At 40.9% G+C, this 21,699-nt stretch overlaps 1 protein-coding gene across 1 annotated transcript; it reads right to left on the bottom strand.

The window, feature by feature from the left end:
- Positions 1–10,259: 10,259 nt before the first annotated feature.
- On the bottom strand, positions 10,260–21,699 carry tppp3 (tubulin polymerization-promoting protein family member 3). The gene is made up of 4 exons (XM_087843794.1): positions 21,615–21,699; positions 17,937–18,138; positions 14,334–14,487; positions 10,260–12,068 (listed from the first exon to the last, which is right to left on the bottom strand). The coding sequence occupies exons 2-4, from the start codon at positions 18,122–18,124 to the stop codon at positions 11,874–11,876; spliced, it is 537 nt and encodes a 178-aa protein (XP_087699920.1). The 5' UTR covers positions 18,125–18,138; positions 21,615–21,699; the 3' UTR covers positions 10,260–11,873.

Genomic DNA, 21,699 nt, shown 5'->3' with positions numbered 1-21,699 from the left:
TTCAGCCTGCAGAATAAAAACCCAGGAACGGAAGCAATCCCAAAAAGTTCTGTTCATTTGGACGTAATGTTTTCAGTGGGAGAAACGTTTCCTCACTTATCCAAGTGTCAGCTGACTGCAGGTTTCCCCGACCTTATAAACAGTACCTTTGCACAATGACTGAAGCCAGCACCACTGACTAACGATGGACTGCAACTGATTTCGTTTTTTCAAACCCAGAAAGCAGCTCAAAATTATCTAGTGGCAATGAAGGATGTCAACCTCAAGAATAACCAAATTTTATGTTGGACAAAATCTTGCGTCTTGTTCGTTTCTCTTCAGTTTTTTCAGTGTGTCGAGGTCGTAAACACATCGACAGGGATAAACCTAAAAAAGTACTTTTTAGACATTTTTTAAAATGAATCTTTGAACAGATAAAATCGATTTGTTGTAGATTCGCTCTATTTCTATCCACTCTGAATATCATTCTTACAGAATCTTTCAGAAACCAACAAACCTCTCAGATGCTTCATGTTCAGATCGGGCGAAGAAGAGTCAGAAGTCTGTGGACACCAGCAGCAGCCTGCACATCTACTCCAACGTCCAAACATCTCACTCAGTGCTGAACCTGAAGTGAACTGCAGACCCAGCAGCTCCCTGAGCTCCCACTGGCTTCCAGCTCCGCGAGGACCCTGTGAGGACTGGGTCTGGGTGCAGCTCAGCAGATAAGAAAGGAGTTGACTTTATGCAGCTGAGCAAGTTCATGTGACAACCATGTGAGGCAGCAGGGCTCTTTGTTCGACCTGGTCTCATGACTCCAGGCCGAGGTAATCCTTCTGGGAGTCTCATGACCCATCAAGCTTCAACACAAGAGCATTTTCATGAGCTGCTGGGACCAGGCTCAATAAATCTGCTTTTAAAAATCCCCCAAAAACATAACCGCCCAAAACCTCCCAAACCCTGATCCTCCATGTGCTCAGCTTTAAACTGAAACCTGTTGAACCTGCTCCCCCTCAAGATTTCGGTTTGTCTTTGTGGAAACTGAGTCCATCTTCTTTGGTTTGAATCGTTTTGCTTCTTTACTCCAGTTTTTACATTTGGTTGCTTTTCCACCGCATCTCAGAGAGGGTTAGTGCTCGTTTCTTCACTACGGTCACCTCCACACAGGAGTTTAGAAATGCAGAGCCCACTTTAATTCAGGACGGCCTCACCTGTGGACCAACCAGACTTTCTAACATTTTATCATGGCACGTTTTTCCCATTTTCAGCCTTTAGAAAAGCACCGCTGATATAACTGCATCTGGATTCTGGGAAACACTCGTGAAAACAAAGTCTGCCTGCACAACAGACCGAACACACATTCAGTTCATATGACAGTTTATGTGCCGGAGCAGATTCATTCAGATACCCGATTGTTCCATGTTATGCTTTTTCATTTTTCATTTGCACATTGATTCCTTTATTAGAGATTTTACAAAAGCTAATTAAGCACAATTTAATTAAAGTTTAAAGTCACCCCGATATTTTTCTTCTGACCCCCCCGAGGGTCAGAAGTCCTAGAATGAGCTACCTGACTGCATATAAAGAAGGATCAATAATCGGGACTGAATCAGAAGTCTGAATATATCGGATAGTTTTTAAAATTTAATTGCTGAGACGAAGCCATACATTTTAAATGCTTATCAGTGAGAAATAACAACTAAATAACAGCACAGCAACACTTTTATCATCTTTCCTACATCTATCGGGTGCCTCATAACAAAATACAAATTCATCCTAAATTCATTCATGACCCCTGCTAATCGATCAGAACATGTACTTTTACTTCTGATACTGTAAGTAACACTGATGGACCTCTTCACAGGGATTTTTATTGCAGTACTTATACTTGAAAATTTAGTGGAGTATTTGTACCGTGCTTGTGTGCACTAATATTCTGCTAAAGTACTTTTAAAGTGAATAAAATAAAATCAAGAAGTGTTTTCTCAACGAAAAACAGAAAAAAGGAAGGACTCAGCAACAATGCACAGGGTGTGTGAGAGAGGCCTGGAGATTTGGATTATCAGGGGTTTAAATGAGATTAATGCTGTTCAGAGGAACTACTTGTTTGCATAATGAGCTGTTGTATTATGCTCTATTTTATTTCACTCAGAGACAGGAAGTGGACCGCAGCTCTGAACCAATCAGAGAATAACAAGGTAGGAATAAACAGCAAATCTCTTCAGTCGGCACAACAGCAGCACAACGCATTGATGGGGAGGAATCAGCAAAAATCAAACACTTATTCTCTTTGTTGTAGTACATATGTAGCACCAACACCAGTTGGGGTTGTACAACAATCCCTGGTGGTCTCTAGTTTGCACGTGTGTTTCCATGTGAACTGGAGCCTATTTCAATTTATTTCTATAAATATTGTATGAAAACATATTAAAAATATATACTGATGACAATTCTTTCAACGGTGAAGGTAATATTTAGGAAACTGATAAACCTGTGCCAGAAGTAAACGTGTAAAGTTCTTCTTTTGGACTTGCATCAACACTTAACTGAGGTTCATCAGGGCAGTTGTTACACAATCTTTCTGACAGACACACAAACAGCAACAAAAATATTTCTGTAATATCTCAAAAAGTAGCATCAAAAAGTTAAAATAAAAACCTCTATGAATAAATGCTGGAAGAATTTAAAAAGAAAAGAAAAGAAAAATCAAGCATTTGTGCCAAAAAACAAAAACAAAAAAACCTGCAGTTCCCACGATCGCCACAGGCCTCCATTTTTAAAAGTCCAACTTTACAGCAGAAATTTAAAAAATAATGTTTAAAGCCCGCGATGTGAAACAGTTTTGGGTTCTCTTTATATAATAATACCTACTTTGTACGGAGTATTTCAGTTGCATTAAGGCTCAAAATTGGCATTATGGCATTGGCAGCATGTCTTTTTCCTGTCTTCCTTCTCTCACCCCAACCAATCACAGCAGATGGCCCCGCCCCTCCCTGAGCCTGGTTCTGCTGGAGGTTTCTTCCTGTTAAAAGGAAGTTTTTCCTTCCCACTGTCGCCAAAGTGCTTGCTCATAGGGGGTCATATGAAGTGCCTTGAGGCGACTTTTGTTGTGATTTGGCGCTATATAAATAAAAATGAATTGAATTGAATTAAGTCTGAGGTGGATGCTTATAAAAGTGGTTTTAGCTGAAATGTTTAACTGGTTACCACTAATTAGATTTACTGAATTGGGTCACATGCAGGTTCACTATGATGATGCCTTTTGAAAGTTTTCATACAATTATGAATCCATTTTATTAATATTATCAAACTCATTTTTATATATGAGTATAATCTGTGATAAATATCACAGATTAATGTTGTATTAATAGAGAATCCAAAAATTATTTGCTCCAGTTTGGGAGAAGGATATTCTAGGATTTTTTCTAATTTAATTCTCATGTTGTTCTATGAATAAATGTCCTTTCAGCCTTTCTGGCACTTTATCTTACAAAAGGTTTTGTGCAATCCTTTTCTTCCTATAGGAAAAGTGTCTGTCTTAGTTTTTATAAACAAGTATAACCCTCGATTCATTCAGTCAATTTAATTTGTTCCTTTTCTTCATAACTTCTAAAAACTTTTCACAATATGAAACGTTTTTTCCCATTTTTGTCATTTATCAAATTAACGGGAAACTAATTAACTGAGGAGATACAGGTGAAGCCTGCGTCTGACAGAAAGGATGTGGTTCGAGTGTTAAGACGAACGTGTTACTCGTCTGAGCGACGTTGGCGTCTCTGTTTTATTAATTAGATCCTTTGTTGCTCGCACTTTAACGTGTCTGATTTCACAGTCACATGTTTTCCAGGGAAAATAAACAGATGATTGTGTTCATTGAGCAAAATCACATGAAGCCAATGAACCGTGAAGTGAGCGGGCCACATGATCTGAGGAGGAAGAGGAGGGGAGAAGGGCATGAGTAGGTCACATGGTCTGAGAGAAGGTGCTGCCGCTTCCTCCCTGAACCTAAAAACAAAAATCTGATTTCTTTGTTTTTGTTCAGATATTTGTCTTTTTGTTTTTGTTAATGCTACTAAAAGTTGCAGTAGCACTTTATTTAAACCAGTTTAACTGTCCTCTAACTGACCTCCAAACCCAGCTTCCTGTTCTGACCCTGGGGGGGCTTCGCACTGTTACAACCCTCGGTCATAAAAGAGTGCAAAGAGTGATTTGTGTGTTCATGCTGTTGTTGATTGGCTGCCTCCCTGTGGATTCAGTGTCTGCAGATAATTTTCTGTGGAGTTTTTCAAACATTTTTAGCCGTCTCAGAACAAAACCTCAGAGTCAGATGGAGGCGGTGGTGATGATCAGAACAAAGATAAAGACGACAAATAACAAAATGTAAGACTGAAAGAAAAATGATTAAATCAGCGCAATGGCACCAGTGAGAGAAAACCACAAACCACAAACAAGGACCAAACCAGCACGAGGAGGCCTTCAGATATGCAGTGAGTGTTTTCAGAACTGCAAGTGAGTTTCAGAACGTTTGCTGAAAAACACTGACACCAAAAAAAGTCCAGAAAAAAATCAAACACCTGATCTGATCAAACAGACTTCACAGAGTTCATCTTAACATCTTAACGTTTCTCCAAGAGCTCACTCTGGTTCACACCCACCGGCTAACTTACACTCAAAACATCTGTAAGCATTATGCTAAACAATCTCAAGGGGAATGATTGCAGGATATTCAAGTTCTGAGAGTTAAGGTAAGTCTGAGGTGCATGGGTGGAGCCCAGGTGGGTCCAGTGACAGAACAGAAGTCTTGCAGCATGCATGCATCCTATAGAAGGCTGTGCATGTATACAGCTGATGTTACCTGCAGTGACTACTAAAGAGCTTTTTCTCTTAATGCTTGTTTAACCACCTGCTTTAATTGCAGTTATCGATGAGCTTCTTTAACAGTTCAAAAAGAGGAACTATAGGTAACATTTCAGGTACTTTTTGACCATTTGATGCTGTAAGTACTGATCTCATCCAGGCCACCGCAGTAAATATTGCCACCTTCCCAGGTGAGTTTTCCATCCTACCTTCTGTGATGCAGATGACGCGCTGCGTTTTATGGATGAGCGTTTGAAAGATCCATCAGTTCCTCTCCTCCCTCTGCTGTCCATGTTGGTAAAGTTTAGCTTTCCTCCACCTTCATCGTCCCGTCTCCCCTTCTGTACGCGTGTCCTCCTGTGGTCGTCGCAATCCCGTCCTCAGTCTGTGATGCGTTCATATCTGGGTGGGGTGTGGTGGGTGGAGACCCCATCCTGTCTCTCCATGTGTAATCAGGATTAGTGGATGCTACAGACGGCCAAGGGTGGTGCTCTACGAGGGATGCAGATTTAATAAATGATGATTGGAGGTAAATCTACTTTAAACCTTGTCTAACTCAGTGCAGACAGGATAAACTTCTGTCTTTTATTCTTTCATAAACCTGAAGTACCACTCCAACATATTTGGATGTGCAGCTCCACCTCAGCATGAGGCATAAATGAGAGTGAGTTGGGTCAGATTCCCCACTGCTGTTTGCATTGACAGCATTAATGAGAGGTAAAGGCTCCATCTGCAGGTTGACTTGAACATGACAAATTTATTCATGACAAGAACATATCAGTTGCTCCAATTAATCATTTTTCTGCAGCATAAGGCAGGATCGGATGACCCTGCAAGAGGCTCAGACTGCAGGAGGACTTCCCATGATGCACTGAGAACTTCTCCTCCACCCCTCTTCTCCACGCGCCTTAAGTGCTGCTTTCTCCCATACTATTTGCCTATACGCTGTTTTTCTTCTCTGTCCTCTCACGCCCCAACCATTTGCGGCAGTTTGCGCAAGCATCGTTCTGCGGAAGGTCTCTTCCTGTTTTAAAGGGGTTCTTCCTTCACATAGTCAACAAGTGCTTAACAAATTAGGACTAAAAATAAAACAAAATATTAAAACATATTTAATAAAACTTCTATAAAATAGAGTGGCTGTCACGGGTTGCCGGGGCAAGCCGTGTGGGAGTTATTTAGGACCAAAATGCGGCAGCTCAAGTGCAAGTGAGTTTATTAAACAGAAGTAGATACAAACAGAAATGGCAAAGGTGAGCATGGAACTACCAAAACCTAAACTGGGCAAAACTAACAAAACCAACCGGAAACGAAGATGCAGGGACGCACAGGAAAAGACACGGGGAAACGGACGGAGAGACGCAGACGAACCAGCAACGAGGACGAGGTAACACACACTGTGGCTGTATCCCAATTCAGGGTCTGCAGCCTTAAAGTACGCATTTTAAGGCTGATTATGTCACAGCGACGCGACGAAGGCTGTCCCAATTCGAAGGCTGCTCGAAATGCGGCCCTCAAATGCGTCCTTCATTTCCCTGAATTTTAAGGCTGTGGCGGTATTCGCTGTGTCCCAGTTCAGGGTCTGCACGCTTGAAGTACGCATTTTAAGTGCGATTACGTCACCGCCACGCGACGACGGCTGTCCCAATTCGAAGTGTACTTGAAATGCATACTCCAAATGCGCCGTCGATTTGCCCAAATATCAAGCGTGGTCCGGTGCACGCTTCGTGGTCCCATATATCCCACAATTCATAGCGCGGCGGTGGGTGTGGATAATTTTGCCGCAAAATACGGCAGAAGGGAGCGGCCAAGAGTGAACTGTCAAAAGTAAGTACTGAATATGACGTCACTTATTCATGTGCAAATGTTTAATAACGAAGAACATTAAAACATTGCTGTTGGCCACATGTCGGCAAAGTTATGTGACATTAGTGATGTTTGTACTTTCAGCGTTAACTTGGTTGTATATATATGTGTATGTATATATATATATATATATATATATATATATATATATAATCTGACAATACTATAATATTGGCCATATTATATTTACATTACCACAGTGAGATGATTTTAGTCTCGTGACCAACATTAGCTAATTGTTATTTACTAACTAATGACACTTAAATGACTGTTCAGTACAGAAATGAAGCCCAACAATCATGTTTTACAGTCCTGTGGTCTCAGCCTCAGATACTCAACTAATCAAAGTGATGTCATGACAAAAATGAATGACCAACAAAACATTTTTCTCCTTCATTTCTGTCAAACAAAGCTGTATGAGACGTTTCTCGCGGTTAGTATCATGGTTGCTAGGCAACCTGAACAGCGGGACAAAGGCTAGACCGTCCCACTTCACAAGCCTCTCACTTCCGCACTTCTCGTACTTATAGTACGCACCATACGTAGTGCGCGTACTTCAAGCGTGCGGTCTCTTAATTGGGACACAGCCGTAGACTTCGTGGCCCAACATATCCCAGAATGCATAGCGCGGCGGTGGGTGTGGATAATTGTGCCGAAAAAAAAACGGCTGATGAGGGGCGCCCGAAGAGTAAACTTTAAGTAAGTACTGAACATTATGTCACTTATTTATGTGCAAATGTTTAATAACGAAGAACATTAAAACATTCCTGTTGGCCACATGTCGGCAAAGTCATGTGACATTAGTGACGTTTGTACTAACTTGGTTTTAAAGCCTTTACTTTAAAATATACGCCGTTCAATAGCTGAGCTTAATCTTACAGAGAATGATCAAAGCTCATGTAGAAACAAACAAATGAACAAAAGATTTTCTCCTTCATTTCTGTCAAACAAAGCTGTATGAAACGTTTCCAGCTGTTAGTATCATGGTTGCTAGGCAACCTGGGCAGCGCAACGGAGGCTAGACGTCCCATTTCACAAGCCTCGCACTTCCGGCCTTAGCGGTCTTTGAGTACGCGGTTCTTGAGGATAGTTGAGACTGCGTACTTTAAGGCTGCAGACCCTGAATTGGGATACAGCCTATAAATACACACCAGGAATCAAGGGATGGGAAACAGGAGGGAAACACACCTGGAAGACATCACAGCTGACGAGGCAGGGGAAACGTAAAAAGAACACACTGACATAAGACAGAGACCTTCAAAGTAAAACAGGAAACGAATACGCGTAATGACACAGACTCAGAGACGCGGACTAAAGACAAGGATCTGCATTTTGTCCCAAGTGGTATGACATCAGTGACTCTGCACTGAATCTTGATTATGAGTCACTTTGGCAAAACCATCTTGGTGTTTTGCAACTAAATGTCTTGGATGAAGCGTGCAAAAAGCAAAGGGACCAAAGTAGCCACACCTTAAATCATCCCCTGCTTTATCATCGATTTCACTCTAACTGGAATAATAATTTACAAAGTGAACTTTAACATTTTGTTCAGTAAGACCCAAAACTGGTGACTGAGATCACAAATGTCTGAGGAAAATGTTTATTGAGGTCATAAGTCAAGTAAAAAGTTCTGTTATTTTTTCATACACTTCTATACAATCAGACTTCTTTTGAGCATTTTCCTCCAGCTGATCATTAATAAGAAAATTTAAGGCTTTACTTTTCATAACTAAAGGCTGCTTCCACCTTTCATATACAGTCTATCATTCAAATCACTTTTTATTTGACGACGAAAAAAATGTTATTGAATGCTTGACCATAACCTGGAGTGGCTCTGGGCTATAATCCCGCAACACACACATAAATAAAACCTGGTTCGGTAAAAGGTTTTATATGATTTATATTACAGAGATTCAGGATTAATGTTACACTCTCACACTGGATTATTGATGAGGGTGTTTCTCTCTTATCATATATATATTATTCTATCAGAGGCGTCATTAGAAGTGATTTTGCTGGTATTATGCTTCAGATACACAGTGCATGGCGTATCCATGGAGGTTCAGCTATGGACACAAAATACTCTGTGACAGCTAGTTTGCTCTGTGTGATTTTATTATTTGTCATTTAATGCCTTTGTTGTTTTTAGGCTTTTATTCTAAATAAATTGTCAATCTGGATCTTTGGTTGTCATCTGATTGAAAAGGTCCTCTGTAGGGATGGGTACCGGTATCCGGTGCCATGATGGCACCGGTTCTGACATAAACGGTAGTAACCAGACCGAAAAGCAGCGCACATTTCGGTGCTTTTTTTCCTGAGCTGTGACACACTTTAGATTCTAGCCAATCATTTTACGTTTCCGAGGATAGTAGGCGGGTCCAGGTACGTACGTTCTTTTAGAGCAGAGCTACAGATTAAAAACGCCCAAGGTGAAGCGGTCAAAAGTCTGGCTGTACTTCACAGCAAAAGATGCAAACTCAGCAGCTGCAACAAGTGCTTTAAGCTGATACTGTGATACTGTCAAAGGAGGTAACACCTCAAATCTGATGAAACACCTGGCGACGCATAGCGTTTTTTTTTTAAAGCCGAGAAATGCGCCGTATTTGATAGCTTGCTGCGAGACCTCACACCGAGCACATCTACTGCGGGTGTGGTGCCTGTTATCGGACCCGGAGTTAGCAACATCCCCCAAAAACCCGAAGAGGAGAGTCCTGGCCCCTAGCCCTGCCAGTGTAGCAGAAATGATGATGATGATGATGCAGCAGCAGCCGTTCTTCTCTGCGTGAGTAGCTTAATGTTGTTGGTGTGTAATTTACGTTGAGTAGGCTAACCACGTTATTACATTAATGCATGTAAGGTGAACTAGCAAACATCATCATAGCTACATGCGGCTGTCTTCTTGTTTGATGGCAGATACTCCCTTCATCCTGGCCAAAAAGGCTAAAATGACCAAAGAAAAAGTGGAAAACAGTTAAACATGAGAGGTTTTTGGACAAAGTTTGTGTTTTTTCCATTGTTTAAGCACTGCTTCCAGCCAAGAGTGATACCATATATGCCCCATAGCTGCAGAAAAGGCTAACATTGTTATCTTTTTACAAAAAAACAGCTGAACGTGAGAGGTTTTTGGACCAATTTTGTGTTCTCCATTCTTTAAGCACCGGTTTGAGCACCGTTTAAGCACCGGCACCGTTTCAAAAGTACCGGTTTGGCAACGGTATCGGATAAAACCTAAACGATACCCATCCCTAGTCCTCTGTCTTTTACAAATACGGTCAGATTGTCCAGAAACCTGAAGGGCTTATTTTTATATTATAAACTACAAATACGTGAAATGTATTTGTATTCCAGCCCCAGCATCATGCAGACAAGGAAGCCTTAGGATTTTCAAAACCTGCTCCCAAACAAGTTTGGACGGCTTGTAAAATGTAAATAAAAGAATGCAAAAGCTGAACTCTTGCAGCAGAAATCTTTATTCCTCATCCCCCTGACTGTCTTCTCTCATTACTTTAAATAAAACTGACCTGCAAATACCTTTTGGGACAAAAACAAGAAACAAGAAAACCATTTTAAAGCTTTTATTTGTTCACTAAAGTTACTTACACTGCATCAACAACAATAATTAACACGTAAAGCTCTTGGGGAAGATGTAAAATATTTGTTTTGCAGAGGAAAAATCAGGCTGAAAAATTATATATAACAAAGAAAGATAAAAAAAAAATGCAAACATGGCTTCAGAAACCTCAGCGCTGCAGAAACAGTTTGATCTTAATCTGATGTGGATCCAGAGATGATTGAGCTTTTTGGTTTGTTTGACTTTATTTTTGCAGGAGATAGAATATACTATATATATATATACTATAAGTATTCATAAGTCAACACCTTTTTTTGTAATAGGCAGTGAGAATTTAATTTGCTAAATGACTTTACACACAAACTACAGCCCCATTCAGACACATGACCCTCATAGAAGGAGGTGAGCAATGAAGCCGTCACTATAGTTATTCAGGCAAACAGCAGAGGAGTGAAGTCTCAATAATGCGATATATAGAGTCTAAGGAGGTTGGGAATAAAGCGATTGGACTCCTTTAAGTTTCGTGAAGACGTCTCACCTCTCATCCAAGAAGCTTCTTCAGTCCTGATATTTTATTGCTTCCTCCTGTGATGTTATTGGTACAGCAGCTGCACATACTGAGATTTTTATTCAAACATGCAGGTGTGCTAAATGGATTCCTGCAATCAGCATTTCATGACTCCTCATGGAAATGGAAGAGGGAGCAGAGACATTCCCTAAACTGCAGAGAACCAGAACAGTGTGGACAGCGTTAAATGAATTCTTGTGTTATTAAAGATGAAAGCAGAGAATAGATACATTTTTCTCTGCATCGTTGATTGTTGCACATTGTGTCAAATATCACAGAGTTGCTGTATCGTGATACCATCATTATCACAGGTGACTTATTGTGATAGCATAGTATCATGAGTGGACATTCAGCAGGACAAATACAAAAGCCTCCCCATGGGGGCGCTACTGACTCAAAGGGAAGTGTATGCAGTTATCCTCAGAGATGGAATTTAGTCAACAAACTTAAATGTGTATCATTAGATTTAAAATGACTTCAGAACCTGTTTCCTGTTTTTAAGTCTGCTTCTGTGTAACCAAATAAAAGCTATAAAGATAATCAGATTAGCAGCACCACCGGTGCCTTCATAGGGAGACTGAAAGAATTTGAATCACATGAATGAGGCTCTGGACAGGGTTGAAAGCACAGCAGGAGAAGCCAGGTCAGAGAAACAGCTCATTATTACTGAGCTGAACACTGAGTCACATGCTGCAGACTGGATTAGCATCACTGAGCGGAGCAGGTACTGATTACATCACCCACCTCCTTGCTCTGAATGAGGGCACTGAGAATGAACAAAAAGTCCAGATGTGTGATGAATATTTCAGCCTAAGGGGGGCGCAGATGAGTTGATATGAGGCCAATACCTCACCTCTGTCAGATCCACATGTTTATCTGCAAATCAGAATGAACATAAAGCTCTGTCCAGTGCAAACACACAGGCATCCACACAGACATAGAAGGGTCAAAGTTCAAGGTTTGGTCCAGACTAAGTGCTGTTGGGGAGCTGTGCTTCCAGTCAGCTCCCAGCAGGGGGCGCTGCCTCCGGCTCACTCATTTCTCAGGTTTCACCTTTGTGTCATACGTCCCGGCATTCTTGTACGCTCCCACGTAGCCCGTGTTCTCCACAATCTCCTCACGACCCTCGCGACCTTTGCCCTTGCCGCTGTCGTCGAAGCGCTCCTTGTGTGATCCAGTGTAACGGGACGTGTCGGTCAGACGGTCCACCGCTGCTGTCTTTGCCACTTTCTGATGGAAGTAGAAAAATTAGATTAAAGTCAGTAAAAGAAAAAATATCTTCCTGCTTCAGGACGTGTCTCTGTTTTTTTAACAAGAGGGGAAAATGAAGACAACGCAGCGCCACAAACTGCTGTTCCTCTAATGACCACTTGAGGCGACAATGAGGTTGGCCCTTCTAGAGTTCCATGTTAAACTATCCAGCATTACAAAGCATGCTTACAGCCTCTAACATAAACCATCCACTACTTCAGGTCACTAAACATTATTTATTGATTGTGTGTTTGGGCGTTGGAGCCTTTTAGAGCATTTTAATAGATGACACGATAAATATTCTGGCTTGTTGTGTTTTATTCGTCTGCTTTTTAACTCACAGATGATAACGTGTGATCCCAAAAATCATTCAAATGCAAAATCATGAAGTCAACAAGTGATATCACAGTGGCTACAACTATTTTTCATAACTTCATGGGTGCAACACGCAAACACCACTAAAAAAAGTAACTCTTACTGATTCACGTTTAGTTTAAAGTGGAATTAAAATTGTTTGCTTTAAGCTATGATTGTGATCATTGCACAGTATTTTAGATAACACGGAGCCCTCTGCATTTAACTGCACCGGGTCCCTGTAAACTGCACCTTCATTATGCAATCCTCTCTGCCCCAGGTCATGAAATGAAGACTCCACTGCAAAACCACAATCCTGAAATGAGGATAAGATTATAAGAGTAACTGGAAACTAAGTGAATGAAAAAAGGCCCAATGTCAGAGCAGGCAAAACAAGGCAAGGTAGTAGAAACCAAAGTTTAAAGAATATGGACATTTAAATAAAGCATCTGATAGTTTTTAAAGTCACATTTATTTAACACCATTCCCACTTGATTAGCAAGTAGCAAGAGGTGCCTGCTCCTTAGCCTTTTACAGTCGTGTAGTTATCAAATCAGTGTGAGAACCAATAGTGAGTGAACGGGCAGATCTGGATATGAAACAGTTCTTTTTCACCTCAGGAAAACAGTGGATTTCACCACAGGTACCAACAGTCCCATATTGTACTGCTGATAGGTAAAGTTTAAATGACATGCAGTGTCATTTGTAACTCCACAGATAGCAAGAACCTCTTACTATGAAGTTCTGCTTTAATCCATGAAAACTTTAAAACTTTGAATTGATAACAGACATATGATAGACAATATAACGCTGATTCCTTCATGAACACAAAAGCTTGTAACTTGATCGTGTTTTTTACTCATGGATTGTCATCTGTAATGCGTGCATTTCAGTCAGCTTAGTGTTGACTGTATCTGCTCTGATGACTGAAGAGCGTTTAACGATCTGGAGAGGATCCAGACCGCCTCACTTGCTGGCTCAGGCTCTGAGGACCTCATCATCATAAAATAAGAGCTCTTTGATGTGTGCAGTTGTGATCTGATGGATGAACCAGCTGTGATTGAGCCATGGCTCTGAAACATTAGAGCAGAGTAAGACGCTTGTTTGTGGAGCAGCTCAGGACTTGTTTTTCTACAGCTGAAAACTGAGAAGATGAGCCTGAGGTGATTAAACGCGGAGCTAAATATAAAATATGAGCAGCACATAATCAAACTCGTCTAATCATGTTTTCATGATTATGCTGCTGTTTTCCACAGACAGACACTCTTCTGTCCAAACTGTAGCTCAGAGCGTGGAGCTGGGAAATCGACTAAACTGATCAGAAAAATCAGTTTCTATGCAGATGATGCAGTTTTATGTTCTTCTGGTTCCGACTTCACTCGCCCCTTGATGTTTTTTATCATTACTTTAAATACACTGTGTTATCTACTGCCCTCTTAAATGAGGCCCTACCCCAGGTGTAGCTCCAGGGTGGAGTCCTGGTATCCCTGGTCCTCAGTCCTTGATGAATCCAATCATAGACGTTTTGAATCGCACTTAGTCTGGCCCCTCACCCAGGACCAGTTTGCCTTGGGAGACCCTACCAGGGGCAAACTGCCCCGGACAACATAGCTCCTGGGATCACTTGGGCACACAAACCCCCCCACCACGGTAAGGTGGCGATTCATGGAGGGGACTATTATATATAATCCATATAACTACATTATCACTTACCTTTAAGTCTTTTCTTTTGGAGACTCATTGCTTTTGTTTTTACACATATGCACAAAAAGAAAAATGATACATTTCACAAAATATACATAGAATCACAATTTCCTGTTTTACTGTTGAGCATCTTTATTGTGGGATTTAGAGCTTTAAAACAACAGGCACACAAGCATCTTGTCTCACCGTCACACCAACGTTGGTAGGCTCTCGGCCTTCCACCAGCTTGTGGATAGACTGCAGCGCCTCCTCTTTGCTTTGACCTTTGAACCTCTTTGGAGCCAGCTCTTCCAGAGCTTTCTGAAACTCCTCATAGTTGATGACCCGAGACGTCTTCTGTCTGTACAGAAATACACAAAAGGAACACAGACATGGAAGAGTTCAGAGTCTAAACTGTACTATTAATTCTCTTGGTTGGAAAATGTCTTTTAGCTGTTTTTAAATTATTAACCCTCTAAAGCCGGTTGGAGAGGGCACGCTCTGTTTTGCGTAACTATTTTTAAATCCACTGCAGCCACGTAAGCTAGCGCAATAATTTTTTTTGAATATGAGACCGGAGGAGTTGTACTTACATCTTATGCCATCAGCTTGTTCTCGGTCACAGTTTCCTTCCAAATATAGTTTTGCAAAAACTGCATAAAAAGCACTTGCAGCAACAAAAACATAATATTCCAGAAACACGCTTTGCCGTGATCAGCTGTTCGTTACACTTCCTACGTTGGAATAGATGTCAGCGCGAACTACCGCATGTCCGCCATGACCTGCCCGAAACCGGAAGTGACGCGGAAATGTAGTTTTTTACCATCTGGGCCTCATGAGCCTATACTGGTGTTTTTAAAAGTTATCTTTGACTTTATAACTTTCTGTGTCGTTTCTGGGATGCTTAGGACTAATATCGCACTGCTGGAAATAGTTTATTTTGATGCATATGCTGCTTTTTTGCACATTTGCATTATAATATTTATTTTTGTTTTTCCTGCAGTATATAAAAATTGGTGTATTTCAAAAATAAAACTATGAAGACACTCAAAATAAATTTCCTGTGGTGGGAAACTATTTTGTGCAACTTTTTTGTATTTACAGTTTTGAAGGATAAGCCTCTTAAATTTCTCTAACTAGAAATATATGTTAAAAAACAAAAGCAAAATTAAATAAAATAAAATAAATAAATAAACGAATTTAAATTTTTTTGTAGTTTATTGCACGTTTTTGCAATTTATGTAATTACTATGCACTTAATGCAGACATATTATTAAAATTTGGACTATAATGGTTGTATTGATGTATAGCAACTTGAAATGCTCCCAAAAATGGCTCCACAGCATGTAAAAATATAATATAAGCTCTGGCGGACTTGGTTCTATGGTAGGTCTTAAAGGGTTAAACAGATATTTTGTTTCATCGAGAAAAGTTTGGGAAGCTGGGCACAGCACAGCTGTCAGAATAATTGTGGTGACTGGGAATTCAACAATAACTCAAGTAACTAAAAGTAGAGCAACAAAACTACAGAAAACAAACAACAGCTGCCCCTTCGATACACCGCACTGCAATTCCTCAAAAACATCCATCCCAGGAAAAGTCTTCTTATTGCAGGTCTAAATCTTTGGCATAGTTCAAAACGGGTCCCTAAACATTTCCATTATTTTCTTGGTCCCCCAGTGTATGTTATTGTTTCTAAAGAAATACTTGACATCAATCATTTCATCCAGTGCTTAACAGTTTGTCCCCCAAAACAATGATATACTATTGTCATTAAGTTTTATAATGTAGTTCCACGACTGTCTTTATCCGCCAGTCCCACCCATGTTACACCCATGTGATGAATGATACTCATCAGTTTTCGGAGTATGACTTCAGCGCTCTGCCTGAACTAATTATGTGCTACATTTGTGTTTGAATATAGACTAAAGAGCTGCAGTTTTATCAGGGCGTGTGCAGGAGACACTGACTTAAAAACTAAACACGGAGCAAAAAGTCTTTCAGAGGTAAGATTTATGCACGTGTTTTCATACAATATGGTAACAAAAGACTTTGTTACCAACAAAGGAGGTGGTTTTACAAATATAAGTTCGAATAATCGCCCCACCTTTGTTAAAGAGCAGGACACATTCACTCCCTGCACGCACTGTTGTCCCACATTACAAGCAAGGCTTGAACGGCGCTTCTAAAAGGGCGTTTCCAGATTAGCCGTGATCTGTAGCGTGTCCGAGCACAAAGCCCTTCAAGGTTTGCACCAAACACTGAGCTCCCCATCATCCACATTAAATGTGCATATGCAATAAAAATGTGACAGCTACCTCGACAGTGGAGCACTGCTGTTTCATCAGCATAATGGTACTCAATTTTCCTCAGATTCAGTGTGGACCAGCAGGTCTTCAAATACCACAGTAAAATATCTCCAGTACTCAAAACACACATGTCACCAGCAGGGTGTTATGTAAAGTCACCTCTGTGATCCTTTTGAGTTTCTGGAGAGAGATTTGGCCAGTGTTGGTCAAGTTACTTGAAAAAAGTAATCAGTAACTAATTACTGATTACTTCCCCCAAAAAGTAATCCCGTTACTTTACTGATTACTTATTTTCAAAATAGTTAATTACTTAGTTACTTAGTTACTTTTTAAAAACACGATTTACAACCTGAATAGGTGATAAAGTGATAGATCTTTCAGCCCAATTCTACTTTTTCTGCATAATCATCATACAAAATGTAATCAAATGGAAAAGTCTGTTTTTAAAACTTGTTTTATTAGTTTTAATCTTTTAACTTTATGCATCAAGCAAAAATTTAATTATCTGCAACATTCTCTGACTTGAAGAAATTAGTTTAATATTTAAACCTATTTTCTGCACATTCCAGCACATAAAATAAAATATTTTTTTGTGTTTACACTCACTCTTTCAAATAGATGCAAGTAAAACACAGCAGAAAATAAATAAAGTCAAAGACTAGCGGTCCTGTTGCTCTATTTTCACCTGTAAAGCAGGAGTGGGGTAGGCGGAGGGTTACCCTGGTGCAGGTGTGCAGCGGTCAGTGGAAGAATCCGTGAGTTTCTCTGTGAGTTTCCCATTACGTCGTAGCTACTCGGTGCTTGCTTGGAAGTTTAGGGTTTTTTTTCGCTGTAAAAAGAAGTTTTCTTCCCACGCACAACGGACACTAATGTTTTTGTCACTTTTTATGGAATCAAACTCAAAGTAAGGTCAGTACTTCCACGCTTTAAACGCTGCACGCTCATACTCTCTCTGCACTCGATATATGATCCATTGTTGATCTGCACACAGCTGTTGCCAGAAACGTCGCACTCGCTTACGTCACTGTCATGAGACATTCTCGCAAAAAAATCACGGTTTTAGTAACGCAGTAACGCAGCGTTCCTACGGGAAAGTAACGGTAATCTAATTACCGTTTTTGCAATAGTAATCCCTTACTTTACTTGTTACTTTACTCGTTACTTGAAAAAAGTAACGGATTACCCATCGGATACCCATGGGTAATCGGATTACAGTAACGCGTTACAAGTAACGTGTTACAGCCCATCTCTGGATTTGGACATGTTACGATGAGATGCTAGTTCATCAGCCGATGGTCACAAACTTGGTTATAAAGCTGGGAAAAATTTGCTTTCCGTTCCAGGCTGCACATTTGAATGATAACAGTTAACCAGTTCATTTCTTTTGTGAGGCTGGGGATTATAAAATGGGACTCTCACTTTTGGAGCCTGCCTCAAGTGGACATTAGAGGAACTGCATTTTATGCAGTCTTTTGACACTGGCGCTGATGTGAACACTCACTTGACTTTGGAGAAGACGATGTCCACGTCAGTGCCGGTGACGTTCTTGCCGTCAGTGATCTTGCAGTCTTTGCACAGTTTGGCCCAGTTCTTCCCGGTTAGATCCTTGCCTGTTGCCTTTGTGTCTCCATGGACTGCAAACTTCCTGAAAGCTGTGAGGAGCTGCTCCACGTCTGCACTCTCCGCCATGATGAAAAGATAATCTACAATAAAATTAAGCAGAGGACAACACTGGAGATCGTGTGTGAAGGTAAACTCCTCCCCCTACAGGATTGATGAGAGCATTTTGAGTTTATAAATCAAAACCATATGTATCACAGCTGTTCATTTAGTTTATTCACCTGGAGCCACACATACTGTCAGATAATTCTAATTAAAATGCTTCAACAGTTACCAACATCACAGTTGTGGTTGACAGATCCAGTTTAGTGGTTCAGATGGGCTGTGTGGGCGGAGTCAGAGCAACCACACCCAGATCAGGCTGCCATTATCTTTTTTCATGTATGAGCGTCTGTGGAGATTGATTCGCTTTTGACGTCACCCTCCGGTGGCCATTAGAGGAACTGCAGTTTCTGGCACAGCTTCGTTACAGATTCTATCCTGTTATTTCCCGAAGGTCAATATGTCGTGCACAGCACTTTGTAAAATAAACCAGCAGAGTGGATATTTCCTCCTCTCTGCGCAAAGCTCCTCTTTCTGAATGGTTCTTGGAAACAATGCTTAGTTTTCCCTTCTGCTGTGCCAGTAGCAGCTAGAAGTTGTTGCTTCTGTGTGTAGGTGTTTTGGACATGAAGAGCATTTTGATTATCTTTGCAGCTCCAGCAGAAGTGTGCATGTGCCCACAGAATATGTGTGTGTGTAGGGTGTGAGACGTGACCTCACTGTGGTTTCTCAGGCTTGTGCGACTACACACACACACACACACACACACACACAATGATGCAATCCCTAACAGTGGGTTTCATGGAAACAGAACTGGCTGCATCTCTGTCCAAATACACTTGTGTCTCCTTGTCATGCTGCTTCTGGTGAAAATTCCACTTGCACAACTCTGAATCAGAGCTGCTGCAGGGCATAGCGGCTGAAGTTATAGTACAGATAGTTACACACACACACACGCACACACACAGTGTGTGAAAGGTGTAAGTGCATCTGTGCATAAAAACTGGTGTGTAGGTGTCAGATTCCAGGCAGTGGAGGCAGCTGCAGTTTTAATGTGAAGCGATCTCTTCTATTTGGAAGCTGATTCATTGTTTTTAGGAAGAGCGATCAGTGCAACTTCGCTGCAGTCTCTTTTTAGACATCTCAACATAAGAAGCATGTCTGCATTCAATTGGCTCTTGTAACAATCTTCAGGGACTGACCTCTTGTGATGAGCAGAGATTTGTATCGCTTCTTTAGAAAACAGAAAATATCGCACAAAATCACACATTTAAAAATCAACCGATAGTTTAATTGCAAGGAGTCAGACTCTGGACTAGCTCACAGCAAGGCAGGTACTGTCTAACATCTATCAGATGTGTTCAGGTGCAAGACTGAAAGTCGGTCATCTCTGAACCCAAATCCCACAATCACAGCAGTTAAAACTGAAGACAGACCGAAGCAGGAATTAATCTGGTCTCTTTGTGCATCAACAAGTTAAGACTGTTCTGAGTTCAGTCAAGCTTGAGCTGTTACTGTGGTAGAATGATTCACTCTGATACAAACCATTCCCAACGAATCCCAACAGAGACTGACATTTAACGATCACATGTTAAAACATTCAAATCTATGAATCACTGTTAAAACAGGAGCACAGAGGTTGAGGAGAAATGCAGGAGCGTTAGAGACAAAGGAGACTATAACCAAATATTAATTGGATGTATTATGGTACATGCGATTCTAGAAATTCTAGAAATAAGAGACATGGGAGATCGCTGCAGCCCCGAGGTTAAAACCAAGGTCACTGCTTACATAAACGTTAACGTCAGCGTACTTGAACTCTTTTCCTAAGAAACACGTATCGTTGCTCAGAAAAATTCCCTGCTTACTTGGAGGAACAAAACAAAGATGAAACAGTAAGGTTAAAGTTAAAATCTGGGTGGTGCACAACAAGCCGAAATGGCACCAAAAAAATGGTACGCCAGCAGTCGTGACATCACATCTGGCAGAAACAGCAAGCGAAGCCTCCCCGTGCAAAGGTCGACTAACAGTTTGAAGCGTAACAGTTTTTTCTCATCCTCATCGTGTTTCTTGTGCATTATCGTTGACACAAAAACATCAATTCAGATCAATATTTGCAGCGCTAATTTCAAACATGCACTGCAGCTGGGAACTTTTTACGACGCCACCCGACACAAACATTCAACACAGTTGTATGGGACATTAAACAGTGGAACAGTGGTAAAAAGTCAGCATGTAGTGAGAACGTTGTTAGCTTCATGCTAGCACTTGTTGGGTGCTCCATGCAAGAAAGGGGAACTTCAGACACTCTCCTGAACTAATTCTTTTGAAATTGTCCAACATTTATGTGTGAAAATTACTTTTTTTTCTCCTTAACCATCGATAGACTGGGCTGCCCACATCTCCCCGTCTTTATTCTGCCCATAGTGACCAACAGCCTGTTACAAAAGCATCCTGACTGTAGCTTACTGCCTAAAGTATCTGCCTATCACTTGCTTTTACACATCGTGTAATTCCTGGGCTTCCTGAAAAAACAAATATTCTATGCAATAATCACCAGGCAGGTAGGAAAAGCTGCACCTGAGAGGTGAAACCCGGGAAAAGGCTGGGTTTTGACACTTCACTGCTCCTTTATGTTTTTGCTTTGAGACGCACAGACAGATATTGAAAACTTGATTGATAATCAATAGTAGGAACTTCAGTCCTGTCTCAGTGTTAAAAACAAAGCTCGGCTTGGCTCACATGCTCTGTTTCTAGCAGCAGCTCTCCTTCAGTTTGAGTGCGTGTAAAGTGTATGGGCGTGCCAGTCGGTGTGTGTGCATGTGTGTGTGTGTGTGCGTCACTATGCAAAGACAAATAAACAGATTACCGACTGTCCACACTTTTAAAATTCATAAAACACGACAGCATGTGGCTGCACATTAAATCCCTGCATCCCATGCACACATCGCTTTTCTAATTTTATACTTTTTAAGCCAGCAATTTTTTAGCAAATTGTAATCAAACATCTTGTCTGGTGTGAAGGATCCTGCTGTTTGCTGTTTGTTTGGCGAGAACGCTTCATGACTATTTCTTTCAGACATTTTAAGTTGATAAGTGGCAGCATTATTGAAGACGCAGCAGATGAATCACTGAAGCTTCCAGCTGTGCAGACTCCAAACGTTCTGCTCTCTGTGCATGTCTGAAATTAAACCGACTCTGATCTTCAATCACTGCAGAAAAAGTTTCTGGAATAAAACGAAAAAGTTGTTCCAGCACCGACTGCGTGAAGATTTTAAAAATTTATCTGAAAACTCATTTAAAAAATCCTTGTATATTTTTACAAAGTCGTCTGTTTATATTAAACACATCAACTTCTACTTTTTTGTTCTTCTTAATTTTTCCATTCTTCATCTTTGCTTTGCACTTCTGACATCTGCACCACACTCAATCTTTGAGTCTTAATCTCTAAAACGTTTTTCTTAAATTCGCCGATTTCTCTCTTTTTTTATTGCATGTGTGTCCTGCAGTTTCCTACCTGTCGCTCTTCAGTCCCCTCCGTCTGCCTCTGCTCTCCCTCTTCTGGCCCTCAGCAGCGGTGGCAGCATTCAAATGAGTTCTGA

This window comes from Neolamprologus brichardi, chromosome 1 (assembly GCF_056152115.1).
Source record: "Neolamprologus brichardi isolate AB-2024 chromosome 1, ASM5615211v1, whole genome shotgun sequence".
In the NCBI taxonomy this organism is placed as follows: Eukaryota; Metazoa; Chordata; class Actinopteri; order Cichliformes; family Cichlidae; genus Neolamprologus; species Neolamprologus brichardi.
The sequence above is the reverse complement of the archived record's forward strand: the minus strand, read 5'-3'. Positions and strand labels throughout refer to the sequence as shown.

Bases quoted from the DNA above. Each gene is read 5' to 3' on its own strand.
- tppp3 (XM_087843794.1), bottom strand. From the start codon at position 18,124: ATGGCGGAGAGTGCAGACGTGGAGCAGCTCCTCACAGCTTTCAGGAAG. The intron at 14,488-17,936 runs GTGAGTGTTCAC...ATTTCTGTACAG, and splicing joins ATCGTCTTCTCCAAAGTCAA to ACAGAAGACGTCTCGGGTCA. The intron at 12,069-14,333 runs GTGAGACAAGAT...TACTTCCATCAG, and splicing joins CTACCAACGTTGGTGTGACG to AAAGTGGCAAAGACAGCAGC.